The sequence below is a fragment of the Salminus brasiliensis genome, chromosome 21, assembly GCF_030463535.1.
Source record: "Salminus brasiliensis chromosome 21, fSalBra1.hap2, whole genome shotgun sequence".
Classification (NCBI taxonomy): domain Eukaryota; kingdom Metazoa; phylum Chordata; class Actinopteri; order Characiformes; family Bryconidae; genus Salminus; species Salminus brasiliensis.
The window spans coordinates 32,133,856-32,158,924 of record NC_132898.1 but is presented as its reverse complement, the minus strand read 5'-3'; the positions used below and the strand labels follow the sequence as shown (position 1 = coordinate 32,158,924).

Sequence of the window (25,069 nt, the reverse complement as noted above, 5' to 3'; positions counted from 1 at the left end):
AAGAAACAGAGAGAGAGAGAGAGAGAGAGAGGGAGAGAGAGAGGGAGAGAGAGGGAGAGAGAGAGAGAGAGAGAGAGGGGGGGAGAGAGGGAGAGAGAGAGAGAGAGGGAGAGGGAGAGAGAGAGAGAGAGAGAGAGGGGGGAGAGAGGGAGAGAGAGAGAGAGAGAGGGAGAGAGAGGGAGAGAGAGAGAGTAGGGATAAGATAGAAAGGAAACCCGAGAAACAGAGAAAGAGGCAGACAGACAGAGAGAGGGGCAGACAGACAGAGAGACAGAGAAAGAGGCAGATAGACAAAGAGGGAGACAGAGAGGCAGAGAGACAGACACACACAGGCAGAGGCAGACAGAGAGGCAGACACACACAGACAGAGGCAGACAGAGACACAGACAGAAAGATAGATCAACAAAGCGACAGACACACAGACAGACAGAGAGAGAGGCAAGACAGAGACAGACAGAGAAAGAGACGGAAACACAGACAACGCGACAGGCAGACAGAGCAGCAGACAGACAGAGAGAGAGACAAAGAGGCAGACAGACACACACAGACAGAGACAGACAAAGAGGCAGACAGAGCAGCAGACAGACAGACAGAGACAAATCTCTGCTGAGGGAGCTGGGAGGGTTTGGTGACAGTGTGGAGGACAGAGGAGGAGGACGCTCCAGTTTATCAGTGATTCGACACCATTGTGTCTCTGAGAGCAGAAGTTCTGAAGCCCTGAATCTCTGCTCTTTCCCTCGGTGACCCACTAATCCAGCCCTCAAAGACGTCCAACACTGCAGTGAGGAGCTCTGTACTTACACCTCAACTTTATATAACTTCCGAGTGTTTTCACACTTGTCCCGAATACACAAGGACCAATTCTGGGCTCGTTATGGGGGAGGGGCTCATTATCATTTTAAACATCATCAATAATCATCCATTTACTGCTTTTCTTTATTTTCCTTGGATTCAAACACCTGTGGTATAAGTGGGAGGAGACCCCAGGGATGACCCAGAACCCACCGGAGGGATTATATCTCCCAGCAGGCCAGGGAGCATGTGGGAATCCCTCAGGAGGAGATGGTGAAAGTGGCTGAGGAAAGGGTTGCCTGGACTTTGCCTGCCCAATTGCCACCATGACCCTGACCTGTCTGAGAGCTTTTACTGAACTGGGAAATCTGCTTCTAGCTTCAGTGTACCAGTGATCTGGAATTCACTACTCTGCAGGTTGAGTGTTACGCATTGAAACTACTGTATCTTTACACCAATCAGCCATAACATTAGTACCACTAGCAGGTGAACTGAAAAATATTGATGATCTTCATCTACTGTGGCTTCTGTCAAGTGGTGGACATACAGGGTCTAGACGACTGGGTCAGAGCATCTCTAAATTCATCTCATGGGTCATGGGTACGTAAGGCTCACTGATGCTGATGGAGGCCCCGCCTCACAGCTTACAGGACTTAAAGGATCTGCTGTCTGGCTGCTGGCTGATACTGTCAAAATACAGTCATGTGAAAAACTTAGAACACCGACCTTTTGAGCATATTTAAACATCTGGAGATCAGATGTTCATGTGATCAATACTGAGACGCTGAGGTAATCTAACTAAACTCACACAACCGAAGAAATGTATTAAGACATCATTTATTAAATGTAATTAATAGAAATGTAATGTAACCCCCCCCCCACCACCAGCCACGGCTAATCCTACCAGTGGGACCTTACCATCCAGGGACCAGCCACGGCTAATCCTACCAGTGGGACCTTACCATCCAGGGACCAGCCACGGCTAATCCTACCAGTGGGACCTTACCATCCAGGGACCAGCCACGGCTAATCCTACCAGTGGGACCTTACCAACCAGGGACCAGCCACGGCTATTTCCACAGGTGGGAGGGTACAAACCAGGGACCAGCCACGGCTAATCCCACTGGTAGGACCATACCAACCAGGGACCAGCCATGGCTAATCCCACTGTTGTGAGGGTACAAACCAGGGACCAGCCACGGCTAATCCCACAGGTGGGAGGGTACCAACCAGGGGCCAGCCATGGCTAATCCCACTGGTAGGACCATACCATCCAGGGACCAGCCACGGCTAATCCCACTGGTGGGAGGGTACCAACCAGGGACCAGCCACAGCTAAGCCCACTGGTGGGAGGGTCCCAACCAGGGACCAGCCACGGCTAATCCCACTGGTGGGACCATACCAACCAGGAACCAGCCACAGCTAATCCTACCAGTGGGACCTTACCATGCAGGGACCAGCCACGGTAAATCCCACCGGTGGAACCATACTTGTTGAAGGGTTAATATCAGTAAAATAAAGATAAAATGTAGTTTTTAGGGGGTGTTCTATTTTTTTTCACATATTAGTTTTCGGCTGTAATTTCCTGAACGCAGATGAGTATATTTGTATATTTACTGTATATTTACTGCTCCACACAGAGTGCATTATTACTCTGGTCAGATGTTTCCTCATTATTCAGCATCTTTCTTGCAGTAATGCAATACGTGTGTGTGTGTGGGTGTTTATGCTTGCCTTGGTAAGTGCAGCCACTCTCTGAGCAAGTTCAGCTTCCACTTCCGGCAGCGTCTCAGCTTTCCTCATCGTCTGCTGCAGCCTCTGCTCAGCCAGCTCCAACAGCTCCTGCAAATGCCTCACCTTCTCTTCGCTCTGACACACACACACACACACACACACACACATAGTATACATCCAGGTATAGCGGTACCATATCCACACATGAAAATACCCACATTTACACAATTCCACTCGACTGCACAAGTCGAATGACCCAGATCACAGGGTGCTTCTTTAAGCCCACATACGGGTTATGAACATGCATTTTTGGTTGGAGGACTACTCTAGGTTTTTTTGGAGGCAATGGCAGTGTGTTAATGGAGTAGCCACTCCCACCTCAGTTATTTATGCTGAGATTTCTTATCCTGTGTGAATCGGTCAGACGTCCTGCAGTAAAATTACACTACTCCACCTCCCCATGTAACCCTAATCCCCTCCCAATAGGGCTTTTCATTTACATTACATTGATGGCATTTAGTAGACTCTCTTATCCAGAGCGACTTACAAGGTCACTTGTATTACAGAGGAAGGCCAATGTAGTGTTAGGAGTCTCGCCCAAGGAGCGCAGCACAGTCACCCAGCCCGGGAATCGAACCCCAGCCTCACACATGGTGTGGTAGCTCACTGGCAGGTAGTGGTGTTATTTGTTGTGCCAAACCAACCAGCTGTAATCCATAAGAATCTGATGACTTTTAAAGGGGTTAAAAAGGGGGCTTCTATCATGGTAGACATTTGAGGTCATATCGCCCACCCCCAACACCCACGCCCACACCCATACCAAACCCCCACCCACATAAACCTTTTATAAGCTCTGCCGGAAGAAACATCAGAGTTACTATCACTGCAAAGTCTCTTTTATTCCTGTTCTGACGGCCTTGAGTGATGAAATATTCACACATACCACACACACACTTACACACACACACACACACACACACACACACACACACACAAACACACATACACAGACACACTTGGCCTGTTTTTCTCTCCAGCATGTCTGTTTTTTCACTGTGTGTATTTGTAATGCTATAACACTGCTGCTGCTTCCGGGCTCTTCTACAAACACCTACCAGAACCCTTTAGCCAGAAGAAAAGCAGAACTCCAAAGACTCCTCTGACACCTCTTCAAGACCATCTAACTGGTCCGGGATCAGCCATCATGAATAACCCACCAGCTGAGTCCTGACTGAGGCATCGCAACACTGACGTGGAGGGGAGCTGAACTCGGTTTTGACGGCTTATGAACTGGAGATGATCCTCTTATAGCCCAGGTGAACTCCAAACGAACTCCAGATGAACCCCAGCCTCCCTCGCCTACCAGCCTCTGGGCCTAGCTGTGGAATCAGTGACCGTACCTGCCGGTGCAGGGAGTCCTTGGTGGCCAGCTCGTTCTCCAGCTTGTCGTTCAGGTCGTGGATGGAGGTGGTTTCTCGCTGGGCGGCTAGGTAGCGCTTCTCCAGAGTTGTGATGCGCTCCTCCATGTCCTCCTTCTGTGCCATCGCCTGTCAAACAGGCATATAGTAAGAGAAAAAAAATAACAACATAATAATAACAATAATGCCAATAATGCCAAAGTTCAGGCCTCAGTGCGACGTGTGAGGTGAAAACCAGTGTTTGGCAGCAGTGTGTTTCACTGGCTGAAAGAAATAAGATTCTTCATGGTTGGGACTGCTGGAGTAATCCATTTCTGCTTCCTCTCCGGTCTTATCCTGTGTTAACTGTGCATCAGAAATCTCTGCGTTTTAAACAGCCTGTGAGGAGCTTTACTAAGCCCAGGACATGCCGCTGTTCTTGTGAACCCAAGAAATCATACCACCACAACACTTTTGACCAATCGCAGCACTAGACGACGTAGCTGATATGATAGACAGGTCAAATGTGAAGTGGAAGGGATGCAAAACCATGGATGGAAAGCAGGGGTTTTCCAATCCGGTCCTGGAGGATCTGGATTTGCTGATTTCTCTGCTAAAGTAAACCCACTACACCTGGTGATTAACAGACAATTTGATCCAGGTGTGTTTAAGTGCAGGACACTGGCCATCCAGGACTGGATTTGAAGAACCCTGATGTAAAGAAAAGGGATGGAGGAAGAACTGAGGGCAGCCCAACTACTCTATATAATATAACCTAATACATACACTATGTACACTACATACAATCCTGTGAAATTCCATGAAGTGAGCTTGGAGGGGAGTGGATCTGGGACGTCAGCCCTCCGGAGGTGTCGTGGGCTTAATTCAGCGAAACACTGACGAAGGGAGGTGCCAAGCTGATGACCCCTGTGAGGAGATGGCTCCCATGTAGTGGGTGATGGTGAAGGGAAGGCCAAGTGTAACTTTAACCTCGTCCCGGTGGAGGTGTTGCTGATCGGATTATAAACAGCCACAAACACAAGGATCTTGTCATTTTCGTTGAGTTAAATGTGCAACGATGGGTGAAAGTGTTGCTGATTGGACCATAAACAGCGTCAGCAACACAGAAAGGGAGGGGCCTACCTGATAGAGCTTGCAATGTAGTGGGTGAGTAGAGTATAAGGGAAGGGAAAGGGCTGGGACCTACGTGTAACTCCAGTGGTTACTTAATGGTTAATTAATCTTAATGTTTTATGTTACTGTCACTGTCATGCAAAAACCTTGTATCTCCATTTTTGTAATTTTTTTTGGTTTTCTCCATAATGTGAATCTGGCAGTTGTTATTTACATTGTATGAGAATTTCATGAAAAATGGACCAATAGAAATGCTCCAAATTTACTTTTAGATTTTTTTTACATTGACTTTCATTGAAAGTTTAGAAAGTTTTTCTCTTCTCCTGTAAAGTTGCTGTTTTGGAGATGAATGAGATATATCAAAAATCTATGTAAAAATATTTTAATGCAAGTCATTCTGGAGCATTTCTATTGGTCCATTCATCATAATATTTTCACATAATGTAAAGAACAACAGCCAGATTCCAGTTCAGGCACAAATTGAGACAGTTTTTGTGTGACAGATGTTTAATTTTTATTTGTATTAACTTTATTATATACTGTTAGGAAACAACTTGCAACTTACTTGTGATTTAAACCCACTCTACTCCAAACACAAACCATCTCAAACCTGTGTGTTTTCCTTGCTTTTGCCTGATTTGTATCCCATGGCCTCATTGAATGCAGTATACTGGAAGAGCTGACTAACATACGGATCCACATGGCTACCAGATCAGGCAAAATCTTTAAGAGGATTTGGATTTGGAAACTTGACCTGAACACTGTCTTACTGAGCTCCCAAATAACACCACAGTTCAAACTGGCCCAAACACACAAAATAAATAACAAGATATGACTTTATTGACATGTGCACTGACCGAAATAACCATACCCATTCCCCACATAACGCACACTGATCACGCACTGCAAACTTGGTAGCAGATCTCTAAATAAATAAAGTACAGATTGGTGGTTCCTAAAATTTGTCTCATTTGACCACATCTAAGGTAAAGTGGGAAAACCAAGTCGTATAAGAATAGCTGATCAGAGAACTCCCTGGTCCGAGGCTATTCTCTATCTGTGTGGATCACGCTCACCTCTCGGATGTCTCTCTGGTGTTTGGTGCTCAGCTCCTCGCTCTTCAGCAGCTCCTTGCGGACGGTGGCCAGTTCACCTTCGAGCTCGGCCACGCGGGAATTCAAGGTGTTAGACCGCTCACGACTCGTCGCTAGCTCTTTGTTGGCCTTGTCCAGCAGCTCCTGCAGCTCCAGAGAGCGACTGGCCTCGTCGTGGACATCGATAGAGCCGTTGGGTAGCCTCTGTTGAACATGTAGAGATCAATATAATGACATAACTATCTATCTATCTATCTATCTATCTATCTATTCGAACTGCTTTGCCAGGTGGCCGACCCACTCAAAGGAAAGTGTTGGGGACCAAAATTGCTTTAAGAGCGTTGAGGGGAGGGAGCGCCATCTACCCACCCAGAGAGAGTACCCACTGCCAATTGTGCTCTCTCTGACTACGGCTGCTGATGGCAAAGCAGGAGTTCTCAGGATTTGAACCCATGAAGCCCCTGGCCATGATTTCATTGGCTTTGTGATGTCACAAAAAAAAAATATATATATATTTATATAAATCTGCCTATTTACTTAGCCCCACCCATTCACACTTTAGTTATAAGGAGCTTTGGAGCTTTTCTTGCCCTGACTGCTTTGTACAAGAGCCACAGGACATTACAGGACAGTCTTCTGTCACAGTAACAAAAACAGGCCCAGCCTCAGGCATAAATAAAGGTTTGTACAATTACAACTGCAAATGAACCACAGTTTATTGTGTGACAAGGTAACAGTAAAGGAAACATGGGGCGTTAAATATCTCACAGTAGGAACATTGCTCCAACTGTTCCTACAGAACTGTGGGCTAATGCAGTAGAAGAATGCTCTGGAGGGCTGTGTGAGGAGAAGAGCGCTTGATTTCACATCAGAAATTAGCTCAGCTCTGACATCCCGCACTGCTGAGAGAGGATTCTTTTACCCTTCAGGACAGTACCGAGGGGGTACAGAGCCAGCAAGAGGGGCAAGCTCAGATATTCAGTCTGCAGGACAGGTCACCTCTGCTCTGTGCGCAAGAATTTCAGGTGCTAGCAATATGGTCTCTAGAGACCCAGGTGCATGAGTGTGTGTGTGTGTGTGTGTGTGTGTGCATATCTGTGTGTGAAACTCTTTGGCTCGGTTTGATGTGCACCTGGTAGTTGTTCCTTATATGGTGGCACAATTTTACAATAAATGGACCAATAGAAATGCTCCATGTCACAAAGGACCCAGCCACCACATACAGCCCACCTTGAGCTCATCTAGGCCCCATGCACAGTGTACAACCCAGATGCGGCCCATGCTTAACCCATCCAGCCCACCTTAATATCACATGGGTCCCATCACTGACCCATATGTGGGGTCCTGTGGAACCTGAGGACAAACTTTTCCTGGCATTTGGACGTCCACAAGGGCGTCAACCCAGTGGAGAAGCCAGGAACTGGGCAACAGACACAGGGGACAAGATAAGACACAGGACATTAGGATGGACAGGTGATTGGACAAAGGGCTGAGCCGGGGATGGGACGGATATGGGACAGAATGGGTGGATGGAACCACTGGCAGGGGAGGCAGCACAGGATGGGACAACACAGGAGCCAGCTCTGAAGCAGCTGACCTGCGGAGTGAGGGAAATGGTTCAAAGACTTCACCACAGCGCCACCGCCTGGCCCTACAGTGTAGTGTTTATTTGTATTTATTCTAATGTAGCTGTTAATTTGAATAACTAGATGTTTGCTGCCAGACCTTTACTTACTCTAGAAAATAAATGTGTGTGTGGGTGTGTATCTATGTGTGTTTGTATTGAAAAAACAGCAAGGCATGAATTTCCTCTATAGGTCCCAGTGCACTCTTTGCTGACAGAATCTTAACTCTCATGATGCTTCTGTTGCCCATCTAATGCAGCCTTCTGCTTTTAATTATCTTGACCTACAAAAAGGGTGTGTGTGTGTGTAGCAGTTTGCGCACAGAACTGCAATGTGGGTAGGCGGATGTTTTGATGCACCTCTCCGTCTAAAGCGGAATTAATTTGTGGGTGTTAATTAAATAAACTTTCAGAGGGAACTCTGGATGCAAGACCTCAGCAGGTGGCCTGACTAAATCAGCCTTTTTAAACTTTCCCCTCTCTCCTGTGCGTCTTCTCATCCACTCTTTTTTTCCACTCCTGTTAATTGCCGAGCTCTCAATTAGCTCTCTGACACAAACCCGTTTTCTCTGTAACTGCTGAAAACTGCGAGCGGTTCCGGTTCTGCATCAGCGCCAGAAAGATGCTTATAAAGCTGATAGAAATGTCAAACTGATATTTGAGCATGTGCACGGAATGTCCAAATATTTATGGACACCCTTTTTAATTATTGCATTCAGGTACTTTAAGTTGCACCAACTGCTACCCAAGACACACACACAGCTTGTCTAGAACCCGTGGAGAAGTACTGCCAATAGAAAAAATAGGACTCTCTGGAGCAGATCATCAGGAACCTATTGGCACCATGCTGCCTAATACCAGGCGTGGGCTAGAGGGGTATAAAGCCCCCCAGCACTGAGCTGTGTTTGCTGGACTGATCAGACTGAGCTCCATCCAGTACTTTTAGGATGAGTTGGGGAGTTGGGTAAGATGAGGGTGCTGATCATCATCCAACATTGCTGCTGAATGCAACCAAATCCTCACAGAAATGTTCCTCCAAAATCTAGTAGAAAATCTTCTTCCCTGGACAGTAGAGACAGTTCAAGCAGGATCAACTCTTTTTAATATCCTTGATTTAAAAAGAAACATTAAATATGCAGGTGTCCAAATACTTTTGTCCCTATAGTGTATATAGTGCATTTATTGAGTGGTGCTGGGCAAGTTCTCCAAAACTGCTGTATTTCATGTTTTATTTCTATTTATTTCTCCAGGTTTCTACATTTTCTACATGTCTATATATTGGCAACATCAGATTTGCCGACATCAACAGGATATTGTCCTCAGCCCACAATTCCCATATGGACGCATACCTAACATCTTCAGTACTGATCTTCAGTACAGTACTTCAGTACAACATCTTCAGATTTTTCTGCTCTTCAGAACCTTTGAGATCAAACGGAAACATCGCAACGAATCTTTTTAACACTAAAATAGCCTCTACTGCACACCTGTTGAGCAGCGGCTGTCAGTTTTTTGACAGTCTATCTCTCCTCTCCAGGGAGGCTCCTCTCGGCCCCTTAAGGGAAAGCACCATAGTCTGGACCCAGACTGCTCTGTCTGGGAATGTCCTCTCAGCTTTTTTGGAGTGCTATTAAAATCCACAGTACTAAATCCCCTCCGGAAGTATCCGAGGCCTGCCTTGATTCTCCCCAAACACAAATGTGTCATGTTGCTGCAAGGTGACGTTTCCCCTTTTTTTTTTTTTTTTTTTTTTACCCCTCTTGGCAGTGCTGTTAAAATCCACCCTGGCGTCTGGGCGTATTCCGCAGACGTGACACTGCTAATGGTGCTAAAACTGGTGCATCACACTCCAGAGGCGCGTAAAGATAGAACCTCTGAGTCTCTTCCAGGTCCTCCCAAGAGCAAGTCTTTGAGTCGAGGCTTCTCTTACAGGGCTCATATCACAGAAAACCACGTTACCCTTGGTTTCATTAAGTGGTTGATTGAGTCTGATGTAGTGTAGGGTTGCATATGGATGGCTGATGTGGACAGAAAAATAGGCACATGGGCATGTCTGAGTCTGTTTACATCTGGCATTGTTTGCATGGACAGCCAGGTGTAAACATCCCCAAGACGCATTGTGATCGGACTGTGATCGGACCACATTTAATACAAGTGTGAACAGGATGCGGTTTCTGTGATCGGATTCCTTTAGACAAGCGGAAACCTTTGTTTACAAGAAGGAATGTGCTTTTTCAGATCAGATAGTAAAATCGGACCTCATAGGGTCAGACTGGTCGTGCATTCATTACACAGGTGTAAAGGTGAGTGAAAAACGTAGGTGCATCGTCCCTCAGGGTAGTAAAAAAGATGGACAGAAGCTCCAGCTAATACCCCTAATAATCCTCCTTGACTTCCTCAGACAGCGGCTGGGGTATAAATCTAGAAGGTTTGGAAGCTGAACCCTGAGGATGCGCTGGGCTGTGCGCATGACGATGACTAGTTTTTAATGACAGGTGAAACAGAATCTGCTCAAAGTAGATCTGGATACTATCCGGATACAGCACGCGTTAGCGCCAGGCTCTCTGATTGGACGTGCAGCAGATAATTTAACAATCAAGAAACATGTTGGTCAGAGAGATGTAATGGGAGGGTGAAGAACCTTCTCTTGATGTTAAGTTTCTTTACCGTTCCATCTCTGGATGGGTCAACCTTGATTAAACCAAAAGTGGTTCTTCTATGGCATCGCTCAAGGAACCATGTGAAGCACCTTTAGAGAAGAAAGGCATTGTGGTGCGACCAGATCCGACTGACAGCAGGCCACACACTGTTCTCTAATGAGGAAATATTGGGGCAACATTAGGCCCACTTCACTTGTTGTACACCAAGAGCTGCTTTACAAAGATGTAACTCTGCTGTCCCTACAAGAAACATGCCTCCACATTCTGACACATGAGGCTGGTATCATAGCAGCGTTCCACAGCCTAAGCGAAAAGTTCTAGGCCTATAAGAAGGGCTCTTCACTTGGGAACAGCCTTCTGTGACGTAGCACCCAAGAAATGCAGCAAGTAAAGGTCTTACCAAAGCGGTGCTTCTGACATTTTAAACACTGGAGAAACACAGTAAATAAATGTTGGAGCTGCTTGTGCTTTTTATAAGGGTCCAAAAGTCCTGGTATCGTATTACCATAAATTCTTCCCTCTAAAAAACTAGTCCCATATCTGAAAGAATGACTTTACGATGATTTTAAAATCATGTGCTTTAAATACACTTTATGGACAAAAGTATTGGGACACCTCTTAATCATTGAATTTGAGTGTTTCATTCAATTCCATTGCAACAGGTGCGTTAAAAAGAACAAGCCTCAGTCCTGCAGTCTGTCTTTCTTACCCACATCAGTGAAAGAACAGGAGGTTCTGAAGAGCTCCCTGAACTCCAGCGTGGTTCTGTATGTAATAGGAGACACCGCTGCACCAACAACAACAAGTCAGCTGGAGAAATTTCCTCCCTACCCTCCTAAATAAGCCATGAGTGGTGTTATTATTGAACAGTGGAAGAGTTTAGGAGGAACAGCTCACAGAGAGCAGCTCAGCCACCAAGTGTCTGTCAGACCATGTAAAGTTACAGAGTGGGGTCAGGGCCGAGGGCCTCCAACTGACTCAGTAACTGCAGAGCTCCAGACCTGCTGCTGCTGCTAGAGCTGAAGGCAAAGGGGGACCAACACCATATTAATGCCTTTGGGTTTGGAATGGGATGCCACAGAAGCTCCCGTAGGTGGAATGTGCAAGTGTCCCAATATTTTTGTCAAAATTTAAGAGTACATTTTAGTGACCAGTTCAGGGACACATTAAAATGATGGTCTGCGGTAATCTGGAGTACACTCCTGTAAAAGCCTCCCGACTGCAGCTGCTCCTAGCTGACTCAGTGATGCTCTAATGAAACCCAGACCCCTGAATAAGACCACTAATGCTAATCATAGGCCTCACAGCTACGGCTCTTGCTAATGCAGGATTATTGCTGCAGCAAATCACAGCTACCTGGCAATGACAGCACAGGTACATCAAAACAAACAGTCCCACTGCTAAAAATCCCATGCATTCGAAAGCCTGCCTTCTCAGTGCCCCGACACAGTGCCTCGAAAGCAGGAAGACGGTCTTATGATTACAGCTCCAAAACATGGACCAACAGTCAAATTAGCCACAGCAGTATTGACTGGCAATTTAGGTTGAGTCACACTTGTGGAAGCGTAACTCGATTGAGCTCCCCAGAGCTGAGATGAGTCTGAAAGGGCAAAAGCGTGTGCTTGGAACATAATCAATACTTCATTGCAGAATGGAAGCCTGGGAGGACACCATCCGCAGGAAAGGCGCTGGAGCAGAGGGGGTATCCCTTTTTGGAATGGGGCAAAATAAACAGCATATAGCAAAAGCTATTGGATTATAACTTGGCTAAATTGAGAGTGACTTGGCATTTTTAGTCTTTCACACAGTGCCTGCTTAGCAGAGACTGAAGGTCGTTCGGCCCTTCCTGCGGCAGGTAAAGTGATCTTAACCGAGTTTCTATTTTAAGTGAAGCGTGAAAAAGATATTGTAGATGGTGACGCTGCTGCTGAACAGACAGTGTAATAAACATAATAAGAGAGTAAGAATGCCATCGTCCTCCTGCCTCTTCGGCTTTTAGTAAAGACCACCTTCACTGGTGGGGAGAGTGTTCAATGTGATACTCACTCAACCCTTTAACCAGCCTATGACCCGCCGGTGGGCTGAAAGTGTTATTACTAACCTCTGTTACCAAGGAAAAGCCCCACCAGTTTGTATAGAAGCACCTGCAGTAACTGAGTAATACACCTTAATGTGTAATATGCCTTTCTGTGTTAAGGGTTAAAGCTTAAACCATCACAAAGTACAAGACAATTCAAGTTCTTTAACCCCTTAATCCCTTTAAACTCTATATAGAGTAATGCAATGTATATACAGTCCTCACTGCAATAACTAACATCAGTTTCATAGGCCCTAAAATGGAACCCTGCGGGACTCCACAAAATCTGGTATGGTAAAAAGCTTATGATAGTTTTCACTGTAGGATTAAGAACTGCATCATTGGCCTATGCTTTAAGGGGTTGACCTTAGAGCTGGGCAATATGATGATATTTGATGTAGTATTGTGATAGATTTTATTTTGATAACAATAATATCATATGGAGGAGACTGTTAGTGCTTAATAATCACTAATCAGCTGCAGGATTCATTACTAACAGTGTAATTAGACTGGGTTAATTAGATGAAGAGCAGCAGATGTTGAGTAAATCACTGTATTCAGTACAGGAGAGGATCTAAATAGAAGTGTCAGTTTCATGATAAATTTTGTGATAAAAAAAGTCTTTAAATATCATGATATAGTATTTTTACCATATCGCCCAGCCCTAGTTGACCTTCTGACCAATTATTAAAAAAATATTAATAAATAAAATAAATAAATAAAAAATATAGTATCCGATATTTCATTTTATTTAATTTAGCTGTGCCAGTTACCCCAGCCACCACCTATTTTCTGATACTTCAGTTAACAAACACAATGGGGGTGATAAGGGGAGAGAGCGCCATCTACCCTCACATAGAGAGCATGGTCTATTGTGCTCTCTCAGGCTCTGGCTGCTGATGGTGAAGCTGCATGACTCGAACTAGTGATCCTTGAGCCATGGTGCCACTCAGAACCTGTCATATATCACATGTAACTGATTCTATAATTAATTAATGATTATGTAGGGTAGTTATTTTTTTAATGTTGCAGAGGTCCCAAAAACTCAAATATGTATCGAATATGAAACACTTGGTTTTAGAGGGTTAATGCTTTTGGGAAACCCAGCCCTGTGCAGACTTAGAGCTTTGTAGAATTATCTGTACTATAGAAAACTAATGTATTGAAAAATGTATCCCTTTCAGGCGACATTGTTGCAAATCAAATTTAGTTTGTTTGGATTTAGTATTGTCAGCGTTTCATCTACAGTGTGAGTGTTAAATAAGCACGGCAATAAACTGAATAAAATTAAAAATAAACTGAATGGCTGATAAAGGCAACATTATACAATAAGTATATACTGTATAACAATATAAACCCTATCGGTTTTAATATAGGCTTTTCTACGGCTACGGTACATACCTTCCAGGTTGGCTTGGAGCCATCCATTCTGTCCACTGAGTTCCCTTCTGACTTTCCTTGACGCACCATAGAAAGCTGTGGAAAACAGAGAACACAAGAAATGTTCCTTTAATCTCAAATTTGATGTTTTACCCATGTTGAGGGTAAAAACAGAGCCTTTTTTATGATGCCACAAACACAAACAGTGCATTCACCATCATGCATGGACCAAATTCCACTTGTGTCCAACACAAGTGATGAATATGGCTGCCTTTGAGGTTGTGGATGGTGGTACGGCTGGATGCCAGTTTTTTAGGGCGCTCCCATGTCTGTGTTACCTTTTGGCACTCTCCTTCAAATCAAGCTGTTACAGTCACACTCTGATACTGTTCACATTCTCTGTTCTCCATAAATCCAATCACAACTAATCCAATCTCTTCACCTTCTCTGAGTTAATGACTGCCCACGTGTCTGGCCTGTCTCCGATGGAAGACTGTGGACCGCTGTGCTCCACTGCTAGCTGCATCAGACCAGCTGCCCACCAGACTGCTACTGCTACCTGCCTACTGACTATGTTGACGTTTACATGGTCTCTATATGCTACTATCATTATTATTACCACCATAACTCTCACTATTCTTACCATCTTTACTATTATTATATTAATTATATTATAATTATATCATCAGCACACCTGAGCAGGACACTTTCATCAATAATTTCTAAGAAGTTCTGGCCAGAGGAGTCTTAGTTCCTCCCAAGGTTCCTTCCTGCAGCCCTGTGGGAGTTTTTCCTTGCTGCTGTTGCCTTCGGTTTGCTCGCCGGAGGGTCTTTATGATTAATTGATTAAATGATCAATTAATGTTGATCTCTTGACCTGTTACTGGATTCCTGTGAAGCTGGTTTGAGACAACGACAGTTGTAAGACAAGACTGCCAACCATATTCTCCATTAGCATTTAACCCATCCGTGCACATACACACTACTGATCAAACACACACTGCACTGCTGTGGCACCCGGGGAGCAGAGAGGGTGAAAGGCCTAGCTCAAAAGCCCAACAGTGGCAGCTTGCTGAGCCCGGGTATCGAACCCACAACCCTGTCATCAACAGCCCAAAGCTCTAACCGCTTGATTTCACTTGACTTACAGTGTTTTCCTATATTTAAGTGTTACCCACAAGTATTTTCTATGTATTAACAGTATTTTCTACATAAACTATTAAATAAAGAGGGGGTTAATTCTTGGTTTTCCAAAAAAGAACGAAAAATAAGAGAAAACTTTTGAAAACTGTGCTGTTAAATCTGTCTTACTGTCACTGGGGCAGTCATGTGCGATAAATCTAGGCCTAAATAAAGAATGTGTGTAAGTCAAAAGCCTGCAAGTATCCATAGGGTGGCACTCAACCACTTCGCTTCCGTTTCCCCTTCCTCGCCGTACTCTATGAAGACATGCTTTTTTCAGTGATGGCAGGATTTAAAAGCCTTGCTTTTAATAGCTGAGAAACACTTAAATTGGCCCGGAGTCTCCGGGGAGATAAGATTTGAAAGAATTACCCATTTTGTGGAATTAAACTTATCATTGTGCTTAAAAGCACCATGTTATTAAGGTATTAATAAAACACTGGGAGGCAATTTACATTTGAATCCTCACACACACTGGAGCCCAACATGTGATGTAATGAATGTGAAAGTGGCGAGTCAAAATAAAGCAGGGAATTAAAAGACGAAGATGAAGATTTGCATGCTGGCATTGGGATGGCGAGGGCGGGCGAGCGTGATTCGCATATTTACAACAGAGCTCCTTAGAATCATTTGCCAGAGAGAGAAAAAGAGAGAGAGAGAGGGGAAGCAATGCAGAGAGACAAACAGGCTGGTATAGAACATTTCTGGAGATTAATTCTCCTCTGTGGAGCACTCAGTCCCGGGCGGGGACTAGCTGAGTAAGGCCTGGTATTGAAATTTAAACACTTTCTTATTGGCCAATCCCATTTCACCCCTTGCCCCCATCACTTAGCCCTACACCACCGTGTCGCATGTTCATGTCTATTCTTGTTGGGACAGAGGGGTAGAGTGAAGTGTTAGGGCTACCCCAGAGAGTTTTTAAAGTCTTTGAGATCTTTGGCAAGATGGCTGCTTAAGCAACCAAAGGGACCCACGAATGTACAAATTTTCTTTGTTAAGAAATACAATAAGCACGCTAGTTTCAACGGATTACGGCCCATTTTTTCATATCAAGCTTAAAAAAAACACGTTTCGGTATCGAATTTTCCAATTCCGCCTTAAATGAAGCCTCTACTGCAGCATTTAAGGTGGAACGGGACAATTCGAACAAGAAGCTAGCGTAGCGTAGTGGCTAACGTCAGCTCCTTGTCGCAGAGGAATTTGGGGGTGAACGATAATAATCTTATAGCGATACGATGCCCATGCACCAGGATGCATCCTGCCTGAACTCCCTCACCCTTCCATGAACGAGTCTTATGTGGTGCATAGAGTTTTCCCATTTCCCATTCCTGATCAGATATTGTTGCACATGAATGCATTAGCTTCTGCTTAAGCGACTGCTTATTTCATAGGGGCAAGACCAGTTCGTGAACCATGGCCAGGGTTCAGGAAAGTAGTTCGTACATCATCCTGGGCTCTCAGACGCGAACTCTTTAATGAACACTGGGCAGCATGGACAGCATGTCCTACACTAAAGTCTGCACTTAAAACCTGGAGGTCCACTCAGGCAGAAGAAATGTAGCGCTTAGCTTGACAGCAGCTTACTCGCTGGATCTCGAATGACAGGACAAGGGAGAGACAAGGGAAAATGGGAGGACATAGGATAGACAGAGGAGGATGGACATAGACAGCGAGGGAACGGGTGCAAAAAGGCAGAGGTTGACCGAGACCACGAGCAAAAGAGAGAAGCCAAGAGAGATGGAGGAGATGGAGTCTGTATTTATGGAAAGTGTTCTGACACACATGACCTCCTCGTGTGCTCCTCCTGGCTCAGGGCAGTAAGCTGTGTGAGCAGCGCCGTTGCTTTGTGTGTGTGTGTGTGTATCTGTCTGTCTTTTTGCTGAGAGGGCACTACCTGAGCCTCCAGCTTCAGCACTGCTCCGAGATGTGAGAGCTTTTCTCTCGCACATACATTTACACACGTACTGACCTTAAGAGCACCTGCACTACAAGCGGATGTAAGCAAAGCAGCCCCTCCACACCTCCTAGACCCTTTTTTAATACACACTGGCCGTCCACTTTAATAGAAACACCTATTGTTCAACTACTTCTGTATGAGATTCCACCCATCTTCTATTTCCACTACCAGACTGTTAGTATTAGGATCTTGGACAGACAATCAAAAGAAAGGTCCATCTGGCTAAAAAAGGGCATTGAACCAGTTAACCCCCAAAAACCTGTAGCCCAAACATAGTTATGCTATCATAACTACATTACTACGTAACCATTAACATCAATCTTATAGGTCCTAAAACAGAACCCTGTGGGACTCAAGATATACAAGAGATGCTAAATCAAATACCTCTAAATAAATCACAATATTGTCTGTATAATGACTGATTAAAAAACATAGGGTTAATCTGTCAAGCATCTGCTTGTCCCTTTTTAGTGCTGTCCCAACTGTAGATGTGACTTAGGAGCTACTGTATTACTATGGTCCACAAGGGGTAGAAAGTCGATGGTAGAGGGTAGGCCCAGAAGCCTGGTCCAGGTTATTGAGCAGGTCAGGGACAGGGGACAGATACGAGACGCCTCCTCATGTGCCTGCTGCAAACAGGGGACAGAGACCAGTGGCACGCCTCCAGACCCCTGATCCAGCCGTGATCACGCAGTCACATCTAAACCTAAACGGCCTCCACAGACGCCACTGCTTTAGCTCCTGCGTATCGGGAGGGCCTCTGCGATTCGGCTGGGCTGGTCTTTGAGAGGAGGGATCTATTTAGATTAGTTGTTTAGCTGTGAATCCATAGAGCATCTAAATGTCTTGATAAGTGTCACAGAATCCTGAAAATCAATGCACATGAAATAAACGCAGGTGCCAAAATATGCATTAGCTACATAAATTCGATACGCACTCGTGACAGTTATGAAAGCAGAAATTGATTACACACACCCGTGCCCACCCACACACATCTGTATTAGTCTAATTACATACCATGCAGAATGCTCTGCAGTCCAAGACTAGGCTTAATCTCAGTTGGGGAAACCAGTCCTCTACGACTCAGATGTGCAAATGCACAAACACAGCTTGCCTGTACAGTACAGTGCCAACAGAGAAGGTCTCACTGGAGCCAATCGACATGAACCTAATGCCAGGCGTGGGCTAGTAGATGGGTATAAAGCCCCCCAGCATTGAAGAGCTGTATTCTCTGGATTCTCTGGAATGATGGTGCAGTACTTTTGGGATGGGTTGGGGAGTTGAAGATGATGAGGTGTGGTGGTATCATCCAAGCCATCCTGACCTTACTAATGTTATTGTCTCTGAATGCAAGCAATCAAATCCTCACAGCAATGCTCCTCCAAAATCTAGCAGAAAGATATCTTTCTTGGACAGTAGAGACAGTTACTCCACAAAAGCAGGATCAGCTCTTTTTAATAGCCTTGATTTCAGACAAAACAATGAACGAGCAGGTGTCCCAATACTTTTGCCCATGTAGTGTATTACATAACGTTATTTATATGCAGTATATAAACTTATATGACCTTAGCTTTACTTTTAAGCTCTTTTAATTTCCTTTAAAAACCCTTAATATTGTAGCTATCTTTGTGAAAGCACACACACTCTGAACACTGAGTGTCTCAGCTGAATTCCACCGCTGCAGGCTTTGACCCAGTTATCCAATCATATGGATAAATAGACAGTACCATTAAATAAGAATCGTTTTGAAGTACTGCAATGAATCCGTTTGAGCACTTCGCTCAGGAAATGCCTCAAATGACTTTTCACCAACTGGCCACAGTCACCCGTTGTCACCCCGACTGGCTTAATAAGCCAAAAACCAGGTGCGCTCACATTTAGTGGAGCCGAGGAACCTAGAGGTCCTCGACCCAACCTGAGCCTGACAGAACCCCATTAAATAATGTTTTTTTTCAGGTTTTCCAATTAAGAGGTACCAATCAGGCCTGATCTGATCAGGGTCAGGTTTGGGCTTGACCTCTACCAGGTGTGGTACAACGAATAACACCAGTACCAGTGAGTTACTTCACCATGTGGGAGACTGGTGTCAACCGGTCTGGTTGACTATCCTGTGCCTTGGGCAAGACTCCTAACTCTACATTGGCCCGCCTCTATAATACGAGTAAACTTGTATGTCGCTCTGGAGAAGAGAGAGAGTCAGCTATATGCCGTAAATGTAAATGTACCAGGACCCAAAACTTCAGTCTCCTACATCTTCTCATCCACAAAAAAAGACTAAGGCCTAAGTCGGATGGTAAAAACATCTCTATTAAAAACATGGTTTAGTAATCCACTCTCTGTGGTATAAATTCATCTCCGTATTCTGTCCTATCGTGAAAAAATAGGGTCAAACTGAAGAACGGGATCCCACAGGTGGATTATAATGGGTGAAGGGTTGTTATAATGGCAGATACAGGTTTAAAGCATGATGTTAGACCTAGAACAGCATTTAGCTTCCTGGGAGAGGGTCTAAATCTCTTTAAGAAAAGTCCAGGTGGAGCCCATGTTTAACCCCTCCTGGTCCCATCACTGACCCTGGTGGGCATGCATATGTGGGGTCAGCATGTCCCAAAGACAAATCTTTCTGGTTCACAGTTAGGAGGCCCATACAGGCTCCACATGGACATGTTAGCTGGGAGGTCCAGACTCGAGTCCAGAACAACTATGCTTCAGTATTCTAGAGAGACGATAAGCTCCTACCTCCTGAGTGGTGGCTGCCAGTTGCCCCTCTAGTGTAGTCACTCTCTCCAGAGCCACACGCAGTCGCTCGCGCACCTATCAGGACGAAAACATGCAAAAAAGACAAAAAAGACACCAAGACGCTTCAGTCTTTTTGTCTATTTATTTATTCCTATTTTTTACCCATTTTTGCGCTGTCAGCTGTTGTAGTTCTAGCTAATAAAAATCTGAAGGGAGAGAAAAGGGAGGGAAACACTGGTACCTTCTCATCCAGGGCTTTGTGGTGCTCAAATAAAGACTTCAGGGCCTTCAGCACCTCCACCTCACTGGAGACTCCTGAGGGCGGAGGAGCCTGCCTCTTCACCACAGTCATCCTCAGAGACCGCTCGTGACGTGAAACCAGGCACTCCAAATGCTCCAGGAGGAGCTGTGCAACACATTTAAACACACACACACACACACACACACACACACACAATCATTTATAAATTCAACAAACTGGAATAAGTTTTCATTGGTATATGTGATGAAAGTGAGTGGTGTTGAGCTGTGTGTCTGACCATGTGTCCGACCTCTGAACGCAGCTTTGACAGGAACTGTTTATTGCACTGGGAGGAGGTTTGGTTGTACTGGGAGAGGCTTTGGCTGTACTGGAAGGAGGTCTGGTTGCACTGGGAGGAGGTTTGGTTGTGCTGGAAGGAGGTTTGGTTGCACTGGAAGGAGGTCTATTTGCACTGGGAGGAGGTTTGGTTGCACTGGGAGGAGGTTTGGTTGTACTGGGAGAGGCTTTGGTTGTACTGGAAGGAGGTCTGGTTGCACTGGGAGGAGGTTTGGTTGTGCTGAAAGGAGGTTTGGAAGTGCTGGGAGGGGACTGGTTGTACTGGGAGGAGGTTTGGTTGTACTGGGAGGAGGTTTGGTTGTATTGGGAGGAGGTTTGGTTGTACTGGGAGGAGGTTTGGAAGTGCTGGGAGGGGGTTGGTTGTACTGGGAGGAGGTTTGGAAGTGCTGGGAGGAGGTTTGGTTGTACTGGGAGAAGGTTTGGTTGTACTGGGAGGAGGTTTGGTTGCACTGTGAGTTTTGGTTGTACTGGGAGGAGGTTTGGTTGTACTGGGAGGGATTTCAATTGCACCATCTCATCCAGGTTGTACTGGGAGGAGAGTTTGCTTGTAAAGGGAGGAGGTTTGGTTGTACTGGGAGTAGTATTTGTTGTCCCGGGAGGGGCTTCAGTTAAACATGTGGGGGGGGGGGGTGTACTGGGAAGAGATTCAGTTGTACTGGAGGGAGCTTTGGTTGTACTGGGAGAAGATTTGGTTGCACTGGGAGGAGTTTTGGCTGTACTGGTACACACACAGACACACACACACATACCCTGGTGTTGTTCCTCTCTGCTTTAAGCTCCGAGATTTCCTCCTCTTTCTCCAGAAGCTGCTCCCGACATGTATTCAGCTCCTTGGTCAGCGTTGCAAACTCCTGCACACCGAGAAAGAGCAAGAGAGAGAGAGATTTAGCTGACTCAGCAAAGATACTACTGTGTAATTACATACACTATATGGACAAAAGTATTGGGACGCCTATTTTTTCATTGTTTCTGATGGAATCAAGGGTATTAAAATGAGCTTATCCTGCTACTGTTGGAGTAACTGTCTTTACTGTCCAGAGGAGAAAGCTTTCTACTAGATTTTGGAGGAGCACTGCTGTGAGAATTTGATTGCATTCTGCAAAATGAGCATTAGAAGGTCAGGATGTTGAAAGATTTCCACCCCACCTCATCATCCCAAACTTATCCCCAACGCTCTGGGTGTGTGTGTACTCACTGGCCCTAGTTCACTAGTGTGCACCTTACCTTACTCCGTGCACCTTACCTTATCCCACAACTACTGGCTATACCACCATCTCATCATTCCAGAGAACACAGTTCTTCCACTGCTCCACAGCTCAATGCTGGGGGGCTTCATACCCCTCTACTAGCCCACGCCTGGCATTAGGCAGCATGTTGCCAATAGGTTCATGATGTTAATCTGCTCCAGAGAGTCCTATTCTATTGGCAGTACTTTTTCAACACAAACTAGACAAGCTGTGTGCAACAATGAGTGCAACTTAAAGTATCTATATGCATTCTTTAAGAGGGGTGTCCACAAACATTTGGACATGCAGTGTATTTAACTCAGTAACCGTGTGCTATTAGTTATCAGTGACCTCCATTCCTGTTGTAAAGCACTGTACTCATAAAACACTCAGACTACAGGGCTATGCTGAAACCTCAGAGGCTTTATCCACTGACCATTAGAGCATCTCTAATGAGGTCCACCCCCCTGTTTTGGGCTTCTGAAGGCAGGACCACACAAACAGTATTGTCCCACTGGAATTAATGGTATTGAAGCCAGCTGTCTGCTGGCGGGTCCGCTGGCACCTCTAACAGGAGTGATTAGTCGGGACGGTCAACACCTATGAATGATTAGTTTTTGCTTTCTTCCAATGTTAATTAATACACCCACAGCAGCCGGGTTCGAGTGCAGCGGCCACATTAAAGTCAAGCTGAACATTGCATTTGGCCAGACTGTCGCACACGGCTGTATTTCTCTGGAGTTCAGGAGATGCTGAGCTGCTGCAATAACAGGTCTACATTATTCTGTGCATCCCTACCAACTTAATAGCAACCATCTACAATACCATACCAATGCCATAGCAACCACCTAGGAATGCCATAGTGGAAACCTAGCAATTTCATTGCAACCACCTAGCAAATCCATAGCAACCATCTACAATATCAGACTGATTATCAATCACCTATGAATGCAATAACAGCCACTAAGAAACTTTACAGCAGCCATCTACAATACCATACTGATGCCATAGCAACCACCTAGGAATGCCATATTGGAAACCTAGCAATTCCAATTCAATGGCATAGCAACCACCAAGCAACACCAAAGCAACCACCTGGGAAACTATAGAAATCACCTAGCAATTCCATTGGAGCAACCTAGAAATGACCTAACAACATCCTAGCAACTACCCAGCAACTCCATAACAACCACCTGGGATACCAGAACAACCACAAAGAAACTGCATTGCAATCTTCTAGCAAGTCCACGGGAACCACATAACAACCGTCTAGTAACACTAGCAGCTACCTAGCAAGTCTATAGCAACCACCTATCAACACCATAGCAACCACCTGGGATACCATAGCAACCACCTTGTAACTGCATAGCAACCGCCTAGTAACCACTTAGTCACAGCAAAGAACCACCTGGGAAATCACCTAGCAAGTCCATTGAAACCACCTAATGACTATCTAGTAACTCTATACAATAAATAAGCAGCTTTATAGTGTCTGCATACTTTATAAAATCCACACTGGAGTAAATCAACAGCTACATACATCTCAACTTCTCTACTCCCCCTCTCCAATTAAAGTTAGGAGTCTCTCTGGATCTGCTAAATGTTACAGGTGTAAAAGTAGAGCTGTAGCAGAGAAGCAGCAGAGCAGCACTGCTTTACAGAACACATACCATACAGTCAAACGGGTCCATATCACACATGCCACTGATTTCAGCCTGTAATGCCATCCACTCCATTTCCGAGCACTCTGCCAAACATCCACAAGCCGTGTGCCAAGCATCCCCACAGTGCACTGGTAAGGGCACTCTCCTGAGCGCTGGCTCAACTTCGCCGCTCCACCGCTCCGATTGCATCACCGAGGCGACCTCGCCAACCCCTTCAAAAACGTCCCAGGCAAAGCCTACGGTGCTAAACTCAATTACCACAGCTGCTGCTCTCCGTCTTTCAGCATAAAAAAAAAACATCCCGCTTCCATGCCCTATCCTCGCATATCCTCAGCAAAATGGCCCAAGGAGATTTCGGTCAGGAAAGAGGGTCAGACAAAAGGACCATCTTTCGCTGTTTGTGACAACAGGCCAACGTGTAATTCTTCCACTATGCTGACTAATCTTCTAATCTCTCCGCTTTGATGTGAGATGAAAAAACACAAAGACGCTTTTTCCACCCTTTCTGCTGAGAATGAGTGAGAGAGTGAGTGTGGGTTTTTCCTCGAAAGCCGTGTCGGCACGCTTTGGGGGATACACGTGTTAGCGCTGGGAGATTTCTGCCTCAGGGAAGGCCTCCTGGCTGTCTATAGTGTTTGTATACTCTCAGGACCAGATGGGGGGAAAATAGGAAATGGGGACATAACCACTACACATCGAGTCTGATAAGACTCACAGGGTTCTGTTTTAAGGAACTGTAAAATTGATGTTAATTCTAACAGTAAAAGTTTAACCAATCAGAATCTCAGTTTTAGCTGTGGGCAGGACCAATCAGAATATCTATGTTTAGTTAGGGGCGGGACAACAGACAGTCTGACTTAGAGACATTATTTTAGGTGTGGGCAGGTCAACAGAGTCAGATTTAGATGCAGAACCAATCAGAATCCCAATTTAAGATAGGGGCGGGCAACAGAAAGCCAATCAGAGGCAGAACCAATCAGAATCTGTGTTACAGCTAGGGGCGGGACCACAGACAGTCAGACTTAGAGGCAAAGCTAATCGAAGTCTCTATTTTAGGTGGGCGCGGGTCAACAGAGTCATATTCAGATGCAGAACCAATCAGAATCTCAATTTAAACTGGGGGCGGGGCAACAGAAAGTCAAACTCAGAGACAGAACTAATCAGATTCTGTATTTCAGCTAAGGGCGGGACCACAGACAGTCAGACATGGAGGCAAAACCAATCAGAATATCTATTTTAGCTGTGGCCAGGGAAGCAGAGTCAAACTCTATAGCAGAACCAATCAGAATCTCTGTGTTTAGCTAGGGCGGGACAACAGATAGTGATCGGCAGATCAGCAGAACCAATCAAAATCTCAATTTTAGGTGGGGGCGGGCCAACAGAATAAATAAATTCAGATGCAGAACCAATCAGAATCTCAATTTAAGCTAGGGGTAGGGAACCAGAGTCAAACTCTAAAGCAGAACCAATCAGAATCTCTATGTTTAGCTAGGGGCGGGACAATAGACAGTGAAATTCAGAGGCAGAACAAATCAGAATCTCTATTTCATCTTAAAGGCCGGGGCAACAGACAGTGAAATTCAGAGGCAGGACCAATCAGAATCTCCATGCAAGCTGAGGGGCGGGGCAGCAGACGGTCAAACTCGGATTGGCCCATTCACCATGGAATTGTGCTACAATATAAAGAACAGCTGCCAGATTCCCATTATGGAGAAAAAATGAAAATGGCAAAAATTGCAGACGGAGATGAGAGGTTTTTAGGTTACAGTGACGATATGGGAGGACCTCTGTCGAGTCCTCACGCCTGCATC

At 45.2% G+C, this 25,069-nt stretch overlaps 1 protein-coding gene across 8 annotated transcripts in view; it reads right to left on the bottom strand.

Annotated features, from left to right (window-relative positions):
* Positions 1-25,069, bottom strand: part of ppfia4 (PTPRF interacting protein alpha 4) — a 149,521-nt gene that overhangs the window by 40,764 nt on the left and 83,688 nt on the right. For 7 of the 8 annotated variants that reach the window (XM_072666539.1, XM_072666538.1, XM_072666542.1 and 4 more), the window contains exons 2-8: positions 21,118-21,219; positions 20,012-20,176; positions 19,771-19,845; positions 13,914-13,988; positions 6,134-6,355; positions 3,927-4,073; positions 2,527-2,661 (exon numbers count right to left, since the gene is read on the bottom strand). In XM_072666539.1, coding sequence (XP_072522640.1) covers positions 2,527-2,661; positions 3,927-4,073; positions 6,134-6,355; positions 13,914-13,988; positions 19,771-19,845; positions 20,012-20,176; positions 21,118-21,219 — 921 coding nt within the window. The remainder of the gene's footprint in view (positions 1-2,526; positions 2,662-3,926; positions 4,074-6,133; positions 6,356-13,913; positions 13,989-19,770; positions 19,846-20,011; positions 20,177-21,117; positions 21,220-25,069) is intronic. The other variant, XM_072666540.1, reaches the window with a different exon arrangement.